At 40.8% G+C, this 18,502-nt stretch overlaps 1 protein-coding gene across 1 annotated transcript in view; it reads right to left on the reverse strand.

The window, feature by feature from the left end:
• Positions 1-17,852, reverse strand: part of ACMSD (aminocarboxymuconate semialdehyde decarboxylase) — a 73,572-nt gene extending 55,720 nt beyond the window's left edge. Inside the window, exons 1-2 of the mRNA XM_008695835.2 lie at positions 17,292-17,852; positions 9,745-9,789 (exon numbers count right to left, since the gene is read on the reverse strand). Of these exons, the coding sequence (XP_008694057.1) occupies positions 9,745-9,789; positions 17,292-17,348 (102 nt within the window). The 5' untranslated portion in view covers positions 17,349-17,852. The remainder of the gene's footprint in view (positions 1-9,744; positions 9,790-17,291) is intronic.
• Positions 17,853-18,502: the final 650 nt, after the last annotated feature.

Here is an 18,502-nt window from a genome sequence, read left to right on the forward strand (position 1 = left end):
CCAGACTTTCACTTTCCTAGCCTCCCTTGTAGTGAGGGTACTAACATGCACAGAAGCTACCTTCTGGTATGGGTGTTGTCTCAGGTGTCAGACATGGCAGTGCTCTGATCTCCAGTCTCAGCAGCAACAGCATGAGTATGAGCTTCCTATCTGTGGCCAGGAGGGGCGGCACTTGCCTCTTTGCTGGAGCAGCCCCCAGGTATGGTTGGGCATTGCGCATGTTAGCACAGCCTCTAGGTTCAATCTCTTGTCCTCCCAGGAGGTTTGTGAGCTGCCTTTCTACTTAAGCAAGCTAGAATGGGTTCTGTTGTTTGCAACTAAGAACACTGGGTGAAACAGAAGATTCAATAATAGAATATTTATAAAGCACCAGGTCACAGAACATGCGCAATCATTTCAGGCCAGATTTTACCATACATTATCAATGGCAAGGGAGGAACTTGGGTTTCTCTGGGAGATGCATGAGTAAGTTTTGGTTTCAGGTAAAGCAGGGCACATTAAAGCAGAAAGGGATCATTTGGTTCAACTCTTGCATTTAGCAGTAAGTCCATAAAATGCAGTGACTTGTCCAAAGTTATGGATCCATTTTCCACACCACCATGCTGATATTGGTAATTGGTGTCTATTTAGCAGGCAAAGGTTAATTACTGTCATTTCCTACAGAGTCTGATCTTTTGAGGGGATTGCCCTCATTACATGGCAGGAGAATTGGACTCTCTAAACTTCTCTCTCCACATCCTTCATGCTGGATCCATGGTAAGGCTAATGAATGAGAGAACTTTTTCTGAGTGAAAAGTACCACAGAGCAGTTGTGCCCCATAATAGGCTCCCAATTTGCGTTGTGTCTTAAGCCAGAATTTGGGGAGAACCAATTCCTGATCCCTCTCACTTTACATTTGGGAACCCGGTATCCCTGCAGGGCTGTAAATATGCCTCAGAAGGCAGCACTTGTTGCTGGGGGAGGGACAGAACAGAGGGCTTTCTTAGGTTCTGTTTTTAAAGTTGACCTCAATATCAACCAAGATCTTAAACTAAACTAATAACCAAGTAATCAGAGTAAGCTGCTCTAACGTATTCAACCCACAAACAAATCCTGTTTTTCTAAACTCTCAAAAGAAAACCAAGTTGTTTTTTAAAAAGAGTTCCCCAACCGGGGTGCCTGCCTGGCTCAGTCAGAAGAGCATGTGACTCTTTTTTTTTTTTTTTAAAGATTTTATTTATTTATTTCACACACATACAGCACAAGCAGGTGGAGCAGCAGGCTGAGGGAGAGGGAGAAGCAGACTCCCTGCTGAGCAGGGAGCCTGACACTGGCCTCAATCCCAGGACCTTGGAACCATGACCTGAGCTGAAGGCAGACGCTTAACTGACAGAGCCACTCAGGCACCCCAAGAGCATACGACTCTTGATCTCAGGGTCCTGAGTTCAAGCCCCACATGGAGTGTAGAAATTACTTAAATAAATAAAACTTAAAAAAAAAAAAGTTTCCCAACCAACAGTCTCCACCTGGGTAAACTATTTCAAACACACCTCTAATATTTGAAAAGCCAGAACAGCATGACATAATAGAAATCATGATACTGCAGGAGTCAGGAGACCAGGACCCTATGTATAAACACTTAACCTCCCAGAACCTCGGATTCTAACTATAAAATAAGGGCTTAGAGTAAGTGATGTCTAAATTCCTTTCCCAGGGTGATGTGGTGTGCTGCTCAAATCCTCTTTCAGGAATAAAGGGCCTTTTCTTCCAGCTTCTGGAAGTGCTGCCTACAGACAGCTCAGGGCTGTCAGCCCCTATGGAGAGATAGGAAGACTGCGTCAGCGGAAAAAAGCCACCTCCCTCCAGGTTCTGCTTCCTTTCCAGGACAGCCCACTTCCAATGACTGATTGACATGGAGGTATAAAGGCCCTTCTCTTTTGTTCTCCTGTACCCCAACTTGGGACAATTCTGAAGGTTTAGCTTTAGAGCTCCTTGTAGGGTCAGCTACAGAAACATCATAGCTCAACATTGCCCTCCATTCTGTCCAGCTTTGTTCTCCTTCCACTGGTGCACATTGTCACAGCATTTCTGATAAACCTCCTGCATGCTAATTTCTGTCTCAGAGTCTGATTCTCAGGGACCCTTACCTGGCATACTTCTGGTTCTCACATTCTAATTCTAATATTGTCCACAAATAAGTTTGAATATGGCTGATATTTCAAATGATGGGTACTTCGTGTATCATTAAAAATGTACTTTCAAACTCAGTGTTCCACTATCAGATTCCCATTCTCTGCTCCTTAACCCCAGTGCCTACTCAGACTATCCCTCTAGTCTGTGCAAGCTTCCGAGCTGGTTGGGTTTGAGGTTCAGAGTTGTTAGAAATGACCCAGATGCTGTCACCAGGAAGCACTTTCTATTACTGCTCCAATGTTCGTATTTCAAGGTTCTGAAGGGAGCTCCATGGGAGACCCTGCTATAACCGTTTCTCTCCCAGACCTGCTGGTCCTCCCAGCTTGGCTGCTTTTAAGCCTTGATGCCTGTATTATCTTTCTCATCTCTCTGAGACAACTTCACTATTTCACTTGCCTCTGCCTACCATGTCACTTATCCAATTCATTTCCCAATGCCCTGAATTCTGTCTCCAGAATAGATCCTGCAGTGGTCCCCTCCTCCATGTCCCACTGCCCCAGTCTGGCCTAAGCCCCCTCCTCTCTTGCCCGAATGACTGTGTCAGCCTCCAGCCTGATCTCCTGCTTTCACTTTTGTTCCCTTTCAACCCAGTATTTACAGAAGAGCCAGAATCAACTTTTTAAAATTTAAACTTAAATTAAAAAAAATTTTTTTTAAAGTAGGCTCCACGCCCAGTGTGGTGTCCAATGTGGGGCTTGAACTCACAACCCTGAGATCAAGACCTGAGCTGAGATCAAGTGTCGATGCTTAACAGACTGAGCCACCAGGTGTCCCCAGAGTCAACTTTTAAAACCTTTAATCAGATTTGGCCACTGTCCATTTAAAACTCTTGAATGGACTCAATGGGAAGAAATCAGAGAGGGAGACAAACCATGAGACACTCTGGACTCTGGGAAACAAACTGAGGGTTACAGAAAGGAGGGGAGTGGGGTGATGAGGTAACCAGGTGATGGGTATTAAGGAGGGCACATGTTGTGATGAGCACTGGGTGTTATACACAACTAATGAATTGTTGAACACTACATCAAAAACTAATGATGTACTATATGTTGGCTAACTGAACATAATCATCACCATCATAATCATCCCCCAAAACAAAAACCTCTTGAATGGAATCCCATTGCCCCAAAGGCACAATCCAGACTCCTTAACCCGGCCTGCAAAACCCTTCAGGCTCTAACCCCTGCCTGCCTCTACAATTTCATCACATACATACCTACACCTTTATAAATAGGCTTTTTGTTAGCTCTTTTCTGAGTAGTCTAAATTGACTTCTCACACCTAAATTAGTGTGCCATTTGTTTTCTGTTTGAGGCTGATTGATTTAACTAAAAAAATATACAAACACATGTTACATAATACTATGTGTTTCTATAGGCACATGTATATATACATAAAATAATGGGGAAAGGTCTGGAAAGATACCCACCAAACTGTTAGTAGAAATTACTTTTTTTAAAAAAAAGATTTTATTTTTAGGTAATATCTATACACATTGTGGGGCCTCAAACTCATGACCCTGAGATCAAGAGTTGCATGCTCTATAAACTGAGCCAGCCAGGTACCTGGATAGGAATTACTTTTGAGGATAGGGAATGCTGATCCAAGGGAATTAACTATAGCTTTATCTCCAAAAGCCTAAATTTAAAAAGGAAAATTTATTCAAATATTACTTATGTAATGAAAAATTAAACTTAAAAATACAAACATGAAATGAGGGCATTGGATGAGGGTTTTAGTCAGTATTGGCGATGATACCACATTAAGAAATGTATTTTCCATTGTGACACACTACACCCCAATATATCTATTTATACAGATACAAACTGAGACAAAAGTTCCATGAAACAATATTTACTCTTATCATGAATGCATTCTGCTGTTCTCTTTTGTAATCTATTTAATTTTTTAGGCTGCTGTAATCCACTGCATTGATACCATGGCTCACTGTTGCATTGCAGCCCTAATTTTCAAACACTGACTAGATAATCACTAGTTCTACAGTTCTGAGATTCTTTCATGAAAATTGCCTGGGCTTTCCACCTCCTCTGAAGTCCCTCACTACTTTTTGTCTCTTTTGCTCAGTTAGCACAAAATTATTGCTATCTGTGTGTTCTTTATCCATTTGGGTGTCTTCCTGGCTCCCCAGAGATGGAGTGTGAAATAATAGAAAAAATATATATATATTGGTCTCTGCCCGTGATTCCTGGCTCCTAAAACCCTTGTAATTTCCTAAGTGATAAGAACACTAGGAGCATCTCTCTTTTTTTCTTCCAAATTTTTATTTAAATTCTAGTTAGTTAACATATAGTGTAATATTGGTTTCAGGAGTAGAATTTAGTGATTCATCACTTACATACAACACCCAGTGCTCCTCATAACAAGTGCCCTCCTCAATACCCATCACTCATTTAGTCCATCCTCCACCCACCTTCCTCCATCAACCCTCAGTTTGTTCTCTGTTATTAAGAATCTCCTATGGGTTGCCTCCCCCTCTTGCCTCTTTTCCCCCCTTCCCACATGTTCGTCTGTTTTGTTTTCTAAATTCCACATATGAGTGAAACCATCTGGTATTTGTCTTTCTCTGACTCATTTTGCTCAGCATAATACACTCTAGCTCCATCCATGTCATTGCAAATGGCAAGATTTCATTCTTTTTGATGGCTGAGTAGTATTCCATTGTGTATGTATACCACATCTTCTTTATCCATTCATCGGTCAATGGACATTTGGGCTCTCCCCATAGTTTAGTAATGGTGCTATAAACATCGTGGTGCATGTACCCCTTCAAATCTGTATTTTTGTATCCTTTGGGTAAATACCCAGTAGTGCAATTGCTGGATTATAGGGTAGTTCTATTTTTAACTTTTTGAGGAAACTCCATACTGTTTTCTAGAGTTACTGCCCCAGTTTGCATTCCCACCAGCAGTGCAAGAGGATTCCCCTTTCTCTGCCTCCTCTCCAACATCCGTTGTTTCCTGTGTTGTTAATTTTAGCCATCCTGACAGGTGTGAGGTGGTATCTTATTGTAGTTTTGATTTGCATTTCCCTGATGATGAGTGATGTTGAGCATCTTTTCATGTGTCTGCCATCTGGATGTCTTTGTGAAAATGTTTCTTCATGTCTTCTGCCCATTTCTTAACTGGATTATTTGTTTTTTTGGGGTGTTAAGTTTGATAAGATCTTTATAGATTTTGGATACTAACTCTTTATCAGATATGTCATTTGCAAATATCTCCTCCCATTCCGTAGGCTGCCTTTTAGTTTTGTTGATTGTTTCCTTCACTGTGCAAAAGCTTTTTATCTTGATGAAGCCCCAATAGTTCATTTTTGCTTTTCTTTCCCTTGCCTCTGGCAACGTGTCCAGTAAGAAGTTGCTACAGCGAGGTCAAAGAGGTTGCTGCCTGTGTTCTCCTCTAGGGTTTTGATGGATTCCTGTCTTAAATTTAGGTCTTTCATCCATTTTGAATTTATTTTTGTGTATGGTGTAAAAAAAAATGGTCCAGTTTCATTGTTCTGCATGTGGCTGTCCAGTTTTTCCAACTCTATTTGTTGGAAAGACTGTCTTTTTCCATTAGATATTCTTTCCTGCTTTGTCAAAGATTAGTTGACCATAGAGTTGTGGGGTCCATTTCTGGGTTTTCTGTTCTGTTCCATTGCTTTATGTGTCTGTTTTTGTGCCAGTGACATACTGTCTTGATGACTACAGGTTTGTAGTATAGCTTGAAGTCTGGAATTGTGAGCCTCCCGCTTTGCTTTTCTTTTTCAGGATTGTTTTGACTATTTGGGTCCTTTGGTGGTTCCATACAAATTTGAGGATTGTTTGTTCTATTGTTATTCTGTGAAAAATGCTGATGGTACTTTGATAGGGATTACATTAAATGTGTAGTTTGCTTTGGGTAGTATAGACATTTTAACAGTGTTTGTTATTCCTATCCATGAGCATGGAATTTTTTCCTATTTCTTTGTGTCTTCTTCAATTTCTTTCATAAGTGTTCTATAGTTTTCAGCATACAGATCTTTTACCTCTTTGGTTAGGTTTATTCCTAGGTATCTTATTGTTATTGGTGTAATTGTAAATGGGATCGATTCCTTGATTTATTTATCTGCTGCTTCATGATTGGTGTATAGAAATGCAACAGATTTCTGCACATGGATTTTATATCCTGGGACTTTGCTTTATTCATGTATTAGTTCTAGCAATTTTTTGGTGGAGTCTTTTGGGTTTTTTATGTAGAGTATCATATTGTCTGCAAATAGCAAAAGTTTGACTTCTTCCTTGCCTATTTAGAAGCCTTTTATTTCTTTTTGTTGTCTGATTGCTGTGGCCAAGACTTCTAGTACTATGTTAAATGGTCATGTGGGGGTGGACATCCCTGTCTTGTTCCTGAACATAGAGGAAAAGCTCTCAGTTTTTCCCCAATGAGAATATTAGCTGTGGGTCTTTTGTATATGGCTTTTATGATGTTGAAGTGTGTTCCATCTCTACTTACTTTGTTGAGGGTTACTAGGAGCATCTCTTATTTTAATATTTGGTCTTTAATCCTCTGACATCTACATACAGATAAAACCCTTGTAAATTGCTAAGTGGGTAAGAGTACTAGGAGCATCTTTTGTTCTATAGACATGACTCTGAGTAGACTCCTGAATGGCTCCTGGATGGGGTCTGGTCATCAGAAGGACCAAGCCATGACTAGAAGCTTGGAATTTTCGGTCCCCCACCACTTTTCCAGGGAGGGGAGGAGGGCTAGAAATGGAGTTAATAATCGAACATGCCTACATGAGAAAGCCTCCATAAAAATACCAATAGCATGGGGTTCTGGGAGCTTCCAGGATGGAGAACACTTCCACACTGGGAGAATGATGCACCCCAACTCCATGGGGTTGGAAGGTTCTGTGCTTGGGACACAGGTGAAAAACTGGGTAGGTTTTTCTTTCTGGGGGAAATCATTCTGAGAGCAACAACCTGATGAGATCACACAGAATAGTGTGTGCAAAATGCTAATCAGATAGAAATGATGTGTATGTGTATATGCATGCACAGACACATATTTATGTGCACGGGTGTGTGTGTCTGTATTTGTATCACCAAGGGCCTGAAAAACACTCATTGGATGTTTCTAGATGCTTCTGACCCATGGATTTGAAAAAGACCCTGTGTCTACCCTCCGAAATGCTCCTAGGTATTCTTTCCCCACCCCAAGCAGCTCCTACACTGCTTGCTACCTATGCTTTAATCAATACTCAACCAAGGACAAATGGTGTTTTTTAGTTTGGAACAAAGCTCTCCTGTGGCAAACAAATACCCCTCAATTCATTCCAAGAGCTTTGAAAAATCAAAGGTTAAAAAGAGAAACAAATGGGCAGACCAGAGAAATGTTTTGGAAAGATTTTTCAGAGGACAGGAATATGTGAGGTAAATCAGTCCTGGGGGCCACAAAATATTTGTTCAAAGGAATGTAGGATAACAAAAAGAAATTTCAGCCCCCAAATACTGGATTTTCTCATTGCTAACTTAATTTCCATATTTATATGTATTTGCATGTTGTTTTTCCAGTGATTGTAATCCCTGACCATTATAATTATGAAAAATACAGATCCGGTTCTATTGTGTTTTCATTTGTTTTGTTTTTGAGAGAAAGGGAAAGAGAGTGTCACTGTTGTGTTCTATTAAATTCTGTCCAATTTTGCTGGAAACATATAGGTAGTAGATATGAAATATTTTCATTCCTGTTTTCTTTTGGAGATTTACTGTTTATGCAATCTCTTGACATGAAAACAAAATGAAATGAAAGCTATTCACATCCAGTGTCAAGTTTACAAATGAGACCTAAAAACCGATCACAGGCTACCCATTCCTGCGGACTTCCTAATGGTCTTGTAATCAGCTCCACTCAGAATGTTCTCTCCCTTGGGGAGATTTAAGGCCAACTGACATCACCAGCTCCCAGGCTAGGAACTAGCACTTTTAATGGGAGGAGTACAGCACAGTGTCTAGACCAGCACTTAGTGGGCACTCTTTAAGGAAGGTGAGAACAAGCTGCCCCAGAGATTCTGATGTTCAAAACTATTTATTCTCCATTGCCTACAGGATCAAGTACGAAGGCCTAAATCTATCCTCTATGGCCCTGTCTGATGAAGCTTCTGCCCACCTCTCCAGCTTCTTACCTTGGCTCCCTAAACTCTACCTGTCTCTGTTTTTATACCACAGAGAAGTCAAGGTGGTCTTTTTAAACCATGAAGACCCTCCAGAGAATTTGTGTTGCACTGAGAATAAAATCCGGATTCCACAGCTGGGGACACTTCAGGTGTCCCCAGAGTCCCTCCATGATATGGCCCCTGCATACCTCACCAGCCGTATTTCCTACCATTTCCCCCTTTCACTACATCTCAGTCACATTCCCTTCCTTTCTGTTCCTCAAACATAACTCTTTCTTGGTTGGCTTTGCAACTGCTGTTCCTCATCCAGGGACACTTGTCCAGGCTTTTTCTTCCCATCTTAACCTTTGAGTTTAGCTGGCTCCCTGAGCAGCCAGCCCAGTGAATCTTCCCATCACTCGCTACCACAGCGCTGTTTTTCATTCCATTCTCTATTGTGGTCACGTTTGTCTCTCCCTAGAATTTGAGCACCATGAAGGCAGCGAGTATCTCTGTCTGGTTCAGCAGCCTATTCCTGGTGTCGAGATTGGTGGGCCTGACATAAAATAGGTATCAATATAAATCAGTGAGTGAGTAAATGAATGTATGTGCCAGTGGTTCTCATACTTGAGTGAATGTGAGAATCACCAGAGGCTTGTCAAAACACAGATTGCTGGCCTGACCCTCAGAATTCCTGAGTTGGTAGGTCTGGGGTGAGACCCCCAAGTTTGCGTTTCTCCCAAGTTACCTCTGCACATGGTAACTGTGCCTCCCAGACCACGAGTCCTCCAGGGCCTGCCTCCAGGGTCTGTCTACATTTAGCTGGAGGCTCAGGAATGTGATCTGAACTCCATGAGAGTGTGAGATGCCTCTGAAAGTGAAGTCAGATCTGACTTCTGTGTAGCACTAGACTTCAGCTCACTCTCAGGCCTCGTTACTTGCAGAATGCTTTGCCCCAGGCCTTCCTCCTCTTGCTTTTCCTCTTACCAGACTCAACCTTTAATGAAAGTGGCTTTTCCTCCTCTTTGTCTCCAATGTTTAATTTCTCCAGCTTGTGCACAAACCTAAACTGTGCCATTTATTTGGTTGGCATTAATATACTGTAATACCTGTGGAAAGAGCCCAGGTCGCTTTCTTGAGGCAGAGCAATAAATGCTAAAATTGGTTCTAGGGCGGGGGAAAAAAAAAAGAAAAAAGAAAAAAAAAGATTTCTTAATGGCGTCTCAAATTGCAATTTTATCTTCTTAAATACTGCTCTTTGAAGTCACCCTCGTTTTTCCTAGTAATTTTGAGAAATTCAGTGCTGCTCCCTTGCCTACTACAAAGTCAGTAAGAGGACATGAGTTGAGCTCCCAGGAGGCCCGCCTGTAAGAACATCTCAGGCTCAGAATGTCCCTGGTTTAAGGCACATTCCCGCTTTGGGAGAAACTCACCTTGCTGTGGTGTTGGAGCTGCACCCAGCCTCCATAGCCGAATCTCTGCAGGGGAGAAGCACAGTTAGACTGGAGGAACAAAACAGGGAAGATTGCAATAAAGGGGCATCCCTGGGGCAAAGGATCTTGAGCTCGGTCCTACCAGGCATCACCCTCCCATTTTCTCCCCCCAACCCATACCCATGTATCACATACTCAATATTGATATTTAAATCAATTTACTTTTTTCCCTCAAATATATTTATTCTGGAGGAAAATTCTATATCATAGAAGTGTTCATTTTACCTAGGTTGCAATTTTCTTTAAGTTGGGTTTATTGAGGTATAATTTACATACAGTAAAGTTAGATCTTTGTAAGTGTATATTCTATGCAATCCCATGTTGCAATCAAAATAAATAGTCTTTCATTTCCCTGAAAAATAATCTTATGCTCCTTTACAGTCAACACTTGAGTCACCCTTGTCCTCAGCCCCTATAGCCACTGGTCTGATTTCTCTATTTATAAGTCTGACTTTTCCAGAATGTTGTTTAAGTTAAATCATACATTATGCATACTTTGTTAGTGGATTTTTTTTCATTCAGTAATGCATTTGAGATCCATCCATGTTGTTGCATGTGTCACTAGTTCGCTCCTTTTTTACTGATGAGCAGTATTCCATTCTAGGGTTATACCACAGTTTGTTTATTCATTCATCACCTGGTGGACATTTTGCTTTTCTGCTTATCTGCTATTATAAATAAAGTTGCCATAAACATTTGAAGACAGTTCTTTGTGTGGAAATATGTTTTAATTTTTCTTGGGTTAATATCCAGGAGCAGAATTGCCTCATGAGAAACTGCCACTTAGAAACTGTGGCTACAGTGGCTGTAGCAGTCTGCATGCCCAGCAACAGAGTATGAGAGTTCCAGTTGCTCCACACCTTCACCTGCATGTAGTATTATCAGTTTTCTTAATTTAGCCATTTCAGTAGGTGTGTAGTGCTATATCATTGTGGTTTTTATTTGTATTTCTCTAATAACTAGAATAGCTTTTCACGTACTTATTTGCCATGTTTTCTTTGGTGAAGTATCTTGAAAATTTTTTGCCCAGTTTTTTTTTTTTTTTAATTGGGTTATTTGTCTTCTTATGACTGAGTTTTGAGAGTTGTTTATGTGTTCTGGATCAGATATCCGACACTAGGTTGCAATTTTTAAATGAGGTTTAACATGAAAAAATCCTGTTGATGTACCACCTACAATCATTTCACAGACCACCAGGAGTACATGGACTCTAAGGCCTACTCTTTAGGAGATACCATCTTAGAACACTAACACTGCTCTTCAAACCATGGGTTGCAATCCATTAGTAGATCATGAAATCAGTTTAGTGGATAGTGACCCAGACATTCTAAAAATCAAAATAGTGTATAGTGGAGGCTGCCAGTGTCCCACCCATCCTCCCTCACCTTAACACTCCTATGCACACCAGCCCTCCTTCACCTGCCAGCCCCCGCATTTCTTTGACAAGGTCTTCCCTATTGCTACTAAAGCCAGCTTTGATAAGGTCTTTCTAGAATGTCCTTCTAGAAGGTCAGAAGTTCCAGGAAATTAGTGCCCCCATTCCTGGCCCTCTGCCTCCAAATCCCTCAACCAGTGACTGAGGGTGTCTGTATATAAGTACACTGGTTTCCCCATCCCTTGGGCATGATGAGTCTGAGATGATGGCTGCCTTGCTTTCCCTGTCTCATTTCTCCTCTCTACTGATATTTCCTGGTATCACCTCCAAAGTAAACTACTTTCATTTGAATCTTTGTTTTAGGGTCTGCTTCTTAGAAAACCCAAGGTAAAATAGTGAAGGAATGGGATGGAATGGAATGGAATGGAATGGAATGGAATGGAATGGAATGGAGTAGAGTGAAGTAGAATAGAACAGAGTAGAATAGAATAATATATTAGAATGTTTCCCTTGTGGTATTAGTTTCATTAGACTTTTCCATTATATATATGAATGTTCTTGAGTCGTAATATAAAATATATTTCTTCTTGAGGTCATTAATTAAAAATTTTCAAAGACTGCTTAAGAACACAGGTATATATGACTCATGTAACTATAGGTTTTACAATCTCATTTTGTTCATTCATTGTTCAAACCCTCATGGAATCCCACCCCTGACCAGCTTACTAGGGCAGAGAAGATAAAAGTGAAGGACACTTCCAGCCTGTGTGGAGCACATTCTTGAACATGTGGGGCTGGGCTAGCAAGTACTGAAGGGTAATGGTGTGTGAGACATGCTGTGGTAGAGTAACACCCAAGCTCTCTGCTAGCCTGGAGGAGGGTACTGACCACCAACTTGAGTCAGATAGTATCTAGGGAAGGAGGTTGCAAAGATGGTCTGGGGTCAGATTGGTGAGGAACTTCCAATTTTCAGTGTTTCCAGGCTTCAGAACAGTGACTGTCACAGTGTGATGGAAGAAGAGAAGCTGTGGGGGCTGGAAACATTGATGTGAAGAGCTCATCAACAGCTCTTGTCAGTAGTGATAGGGTAGGAAAGCTGAACATCAGCTCAACTTCTTCCTTCTTGTAGTTGGATGAAACCAGCTAACAGTGGTTGGCTTTCATGTCATATTACAGGGAAGTTGTCTTGAGGGAGTCAGATCTTGGCACGTTCCTCTTCCTAGCTGCCCTCTCACCTCCCGACTGAGAGGAGAGGTCTGGGCCTGCAGCACAGAGGTGTTTGTATGTCTCTGCGTCTGTGACCAGGGCCTGCCCCAAGAGATTTAAGATTTGGTAAATTCTGTACCAGCCTTATTCTACCTTGGCATAAGGTCTGTTCTTGAGTTCTAGCTCCAAATAATCATATTAGCTCTGGAAATCTACCTGCCCCCTTCCTAAATGACAGAGGACCTGGAGTAGTAGGCTGGGTATGCAAAGGAAACTGTCCACCAGGGGGCCTAGCTTCTCTTCTTTGTACCGAGTTTCTCTTTTGCCCTTCTCCTACCCCTCCACTCCACTCTTCTCCTTTCATGCATTTAATACCCTGTGCTCCCACCCCCGCCCCCTCAGACCTTCTCCTGGATAAAGCTGCTGAGAGATTTATATTGGTGAAGGAGGTGGTATATGTCCTCAACCAGTTACATTTTAGAGTAAATAAACTTTCTCTTGAATTGGAAAGTTGCCATTGAATCTTACTTTACTGTAGAAGAAAAGGTTTTGTTTCCTTGTTTTCTTCTCTCCTTCTTTTCTTCTTTCTTTCTCTATTCCTTCTTTCCTCACTGTCTTTCTTACTTCTTAATTTGCTAAGGAACTTTAACCCGTAAGTTAGCAGATTAAAGATGTATTCCATTAGAAGAAGGGCAGAGAGGCAGAGGGAGGCAGAACAAAGGGATCTTGTCACACATGACAAACCACTTACAGGATCCTTGACTTTGTTGGAGTAACTTAGCATCTCAAAAGCACTGTTTCCTTATGTGTAAAATGAGGCTACATTTTGTGCTTCATATGTACCTGTGACATAGGGTTTTACGGGAATTAATTGAGATAAAATTCATAGAAAGCTATTGATACCAGACCTGGTTTATAGAAAGGGCCTCATCAGTGCTAACAATGATCATGATGATGGTGACAGTGGCATTGGAGGTGGAGGAGGTAGTGACAAAGGTGGTGATTGTGATGTTTGTGGTGTTTGTAGGGATGGCAGTGGTGGTGGCAATGGTAGAGGTTGTGAGGTGGTAGTGGTGATGGTTGTGTTAGTGGGCTTCATGGCGGTGGTGGTAGCACACAGGGATGGCATTGGAAGTAGCACAGTGTGGCAGCCCATTTTATCCTTAGGTGGTGGAAGAAGGCATACCCTAGGATCAGACATTAAAGAGTGCTCTGAAGGAAGGAGCTCTTGTCACCCTGTGTTCCTCCTTCCTCTTTCTTGGAAAGCACAAAATTTGACCATTTTGTGTTTCTTCTAAGCCCCCTGCAAAGGCCTAATCTATTCAGGGCAACTGCTCCACGTCTGGGCTCTGCATTGTTCTGCAGCTGTCATCCTAGGTTGAACCAAGCCTGGGATCTGAAATTTATGACCTTGAACGTAGTTTTGGTGAGAGCATATGCCAAGAGGCATTAACAGTCTGGAAATGTTTGACTGACAATGACCAGTGTTCCATAGGCATTTAAGGGCATGACAATAAAAAACAAACTAAAAAATTCAAGGGAATTCAGTTCTATATATAAGAGATATGTTTCTGAGATGGATTCATATGAATCAGAGGTAGATGAATTGAATGGCATTTTTAGTGTCTTGGGGACCTCACCCTTCATGAGGTGAATAAGGAACTTCCTGTGTGATGAAACCAGATATTTGTTTCTCAGAGGGGTTGCTTAAAAGTCAGGTTATGCCTGGAATTTTGTCTCCTAAAACCTGACAGTGATCAAGTGCAATTAAATCATTGCTAATGAAAAAAGAGGCAAATGTATTATTTATTAAGGCCAGAATTTTTCGACCCCATTTAAAACTAGAAGAATCTTTGCAAATCTTACTACTGGGGACATAGTAGGTAGTCCATAAATTCTTACTGAAAGAAAGAGCCAAGACCTTATTATCATCATTGTTGTTCTGAATAATCTCATTGTGGATCAACCTGAAACAGTGTTTACCATGGTTCCTTGGGCCACCATCCTCCTCTTGATGACAGCAGAGAGTGGGGGTCCTGATGCATCAGAAACATAATGTAATCAACTGCCCCCTGCATCTGCTGTCTTTCCACCTGAGATAGATCCCCCCCCCAAGGATCTTAACTGTAAGTCTGAGTAAAATCATTATTAGCAAGTGGAAATGAAAAGATTTCTCCAATCCCAGTCCTTTGTAATCATTAGTTAATTATCAACCCAGACATGTTGATTCTGCTTTTCTGTTTCTTCACTGCAGTAGGAGGTCAAGGTTATTGAGGTGTGTCCATTAATGTTTAATAGGGAAAGGCAGGTTAGAAAACAGATATTAGTTCTTCCAAAGGGGCTTCATCCTCTGAAACAAAATAGTACTGGCTTTTCCTTTTCATTCTTTTATTGGAAAGCTTGAAAAAATGGTGAGAAAAGATTGATGTTTTGAAATAATATTTTACCCCTTAAGAAACAATTTGAAGATAAAGGAAAAACTGCCATAATTACCGAACTATATGAACGCTAAGGACTCATGTCACTTTAGTGCTCGCTTTACTCTGACTATATGGACTGGAAATGGGGAGAGAGGAAGAAGAATCACAGCACTATTTACATGTATGTTTATAATCTCTCTCCCAGTTTGAAAACACACAACTGTTTTTCGGCTGTTTTTTTTCATCACTGGCTTGCCTGTAATCAAATGAAAACTTTACCACATAACAGATCCACTCCCTGTTGATTGAAGTCAGGTTCCAGTGACTCTGTGATGAGGCCCTCAGTGGGTTTACATGAATGTGCAGAATTGGGGAACAGGCTGGTGTCGAGGGAGGCAATGGGGGACAGAGGGAAGCAGGGACATCCTCATAGCAATTATATGAGTTACCTGAGCCAGCTCTATCAAGATGGTTGTGGTGGTAATGCTGTAGAGGGGCCGCCACAGTCCCACATAGCTTGGGGATTAGAGGCTCATTTCTGAGTCTCAGGCACTCATTGGTCCAGCAAGATTAATAATATAAATCCTATTTGCAATTTACATGATTTTTATGTGAATCAAATGTATATATATATTGCTCCCTGGAAGTCTAAGGGTATAATTGTTATTATTACTATCATTATATCATCAACATTATTAAGTCTATCAGTTATCTGTTTGCAGCATATGAGACTACTAGATAGAACCCTGGTTTATTGGGACAAAATGCCCCTCCCCTCTTTTGAGGAGACAGCTAGAAGTTAAGAAGGAGAAGGGAGGGGGTGCCTGGGTGGCTCATTCAGTTAAGTGTCCCATTCTTGGTTTCAGCTCAGATTGCGATCTCAGATTGTGAGATCCAGCCCCTCATCAGGCTCCACATTCAGTGTGGAGTCTGCTTGGGACTCTCTCTCCCTCTCCCGCTACCCTTCCCCTGCCTCAAATAAATAAATAAATCTTAAAAAAAAAAATAAGAAGAAGGGGGATAAAGAGCCAGCAGAACATGTGCTTAGGAAGTCTCTAGGGCACACATTTATGGTTATAGCCTCCCTAAGCTCTGCATCTTTCAGCTTCCTAAGCAATTTTAAGAATTTCTTTAGGGCCCTGCATTGGGTGGGGTCACCTAGCAATTGTCAGCTCTTGGCGACAGCTTCTCTGCTCAAACTGGAGGCAGGCTTCAGGGTGGGAGGCAGATAATGGGAGGTGGGGTTGTGGCACAGGATACTAGGTAGAAAGTTTTCTCCCTTTAGCAAAGTGGAGGCACTTTTTAGGCTGCTCTGGGTCTTCATCACTAACTTTGTGAAGTGGTGTTTACACTTTAATAAAACATGATGAGGACAATAGCATTCAGAGCAGCAAGTTCCCATGTAGGCACTTAGACTCCTGGAGGGGTCAGTTGGTATGGCTAGTTTTTACTACCTGCTATAACAGGAAAGCCTTTCACAGATGGTTCAGCATCATATGTATTTTTCAGTCTACAATGTTTACTATCCACCTTACCTAAAGTACCAATGGACAAAGAAACAAGATTAACATTCTTCCAGGAGACAGTTATGAGAAGAAAACAGTTTCACTTACTTGCACAATAAACCATATTTTAATTAGAGTTTGTGTTAATTCATTTTTCCTCACTTGGGATAAAAAAGATGAAACATTATTAGTGGCATGAAAATACTAGAGAAGGCTGAAGATTGGGTAAAACCTGATACTTAGCCTGAATAAATCTCAAACCAATTATAAATTTCTTCATGTTCCCCACCTCCTTCTTTTAGTATTCATTTGAAAGCTCTTAATGACAAAAGGAAATTTCCTTCTTTTGAGAAACAGAGAAAGAGACACTCATTGTACAAAGGCTTCATGTCATTTTCTCTAGGGTTTTTTGATGTTCCTACTCTCTAGTTCATAACAAGGATTTACAGCTTAAAGAACATCAAAAGGAAAGGTTTCAGACAGTGTCCTAAAATAGACTTAAAAAAATTCCACAAAGCTATCTCTTGATGCTTCTAAAACTTATTTTAAACATTTTGGAAAGGAGATGTGTTTTAGAAGTCCTGGAAGCCTATCACATTCCATTTTTTTAATAGTCTTTTACTTGAAGCTGTAACTTTAAATTCTGTAGTTGGCACGTATCTTCCCGGCAGCTGAATATGTGATTTAAATGGAAGTAAAACTGCCTGACTTAAATTGTCCAGAAATTTTAAAGAATGCTTCATTTGAGGAGAAAAGGGGATTTTGAGAAGGCACTTACTTCTTTGATCAATGTTCTTTCAAAATAAATATAAAAGTAATTTTAAAAAACTGGGAAATCAGAGCTAGCAAATAATTTTAAATCACCCCTAGAGCAGAGAAACTTAACATCTAATTCCCCAAAGAAGAGATAGATCTGTAATAGAAGCAGTGAGAAACCCTGGAGAAGTTCCAGAAATAATTCAGCAGATTAATCACCATTACCTTTTTTAGATCTGGCCATTCTTTTGGTAGAATATGACTATGGATGTCAATTTTCATCTCCACAGGATCAGAGAAGCATGTAAAGAAAGATGTTTTGGTATCAAGAGATCTCCATAAAAACCAAGGAGTTAATTGATTTACATAGTCCCTTTACAGCTAGTTTCTGGCACCAGTCAGTAGGCTTACTCAGCTCGGTCTAGGTCCACTGGAACTGCCTTATTAAAGTTCAGAATTCTGTTTATTTGTCAACCTGGCTTTGGGTCAACAACTCTTTAGGAATTGGGACTCTGGGCACTAAATTAAAAAATAAGATAGAATAAAAGACTGTACTAAACCTCATGAGGTCAGATGTACTACTGGGTGCTTTTGAGTTACAGAAGGTCCAAAATTGGCTAATCTTTGCTTTTAAATATTTAATTTCCCCCCCAAGATATACCTAATAAAAAATCTGGGCCTCCTGGGTGGCACAGTTGGTTGACTGTCCAACTCTTGGATTCAGCTCAGGTAGTGATCTCATGGTCGTAGGATCGAGCCCCAGTGGGACTCTGCGCTTAGCCTGGGGTCTGCTTGATATTCTCTCTTCCTTTTTCTCTGCCCCTCCTGCTTGTGCTCTCTCTCTCTCTCTAAAATAAATAAATAGATCTTTAAAAAATATATGCATAGTAAAAAATCAAATAGTGCATGGTTAGAAATCAAATAGGACAGAGGGTTTTTAAAGAACAGTAGATCACCAACTCACCTTATCATTGGTTTCATTCCCCAGAAGCAGCCAATTTTAATGCTTTTGCTTTTTGTTCAGTTATTTACCTTGATATTTTTAAACAATATTGATCAATTGGCTTGTTCATGAAAATTTAGCATGTTGAAAAGTTATGGGGAAGTTTCACCTTTAGTTTTAAATCAGAGAAAGAGTCCATTCTTCATACATGTTATTTTTTCCATTGCCTTTTTCTTTCATTTGTTCATTCATGCATTTAATATTTATTGAGGTTGAATGAGGTAAAATAATGCATGTGTTGTAATAGTTAATTGTACACAGCTTAAGTGCAGGGGAAAAAATAAAGTTACCTTCCACTAAGAGTTGTCAGAGCACTTTGGGGAGGTCTTCCACTGGAGCATTAAGTGGGGCTATTGGTCATGCCTCTAAAGAAGAGCCTAGAACAAAGCAGCCCTTTGTTATTCTGTTAACCCTTTTCTATTCCTGGAAAGCT

This window comes from Ursus maritimus, unplaced genomic scaffold (assembly GCF_017311325.1).
Source record: "Ursus maritimus isolate PB19 unplaced genomic scaffold, ASM1731132v1 scaffold_1, whole genome shotgun sequence".
NCBI classification, from domain to species: Eukaryota; Metazoa; Chordata; class Mammalia; order Carnivora; family Ursidae; genus Ursus; species Ursus maritimus.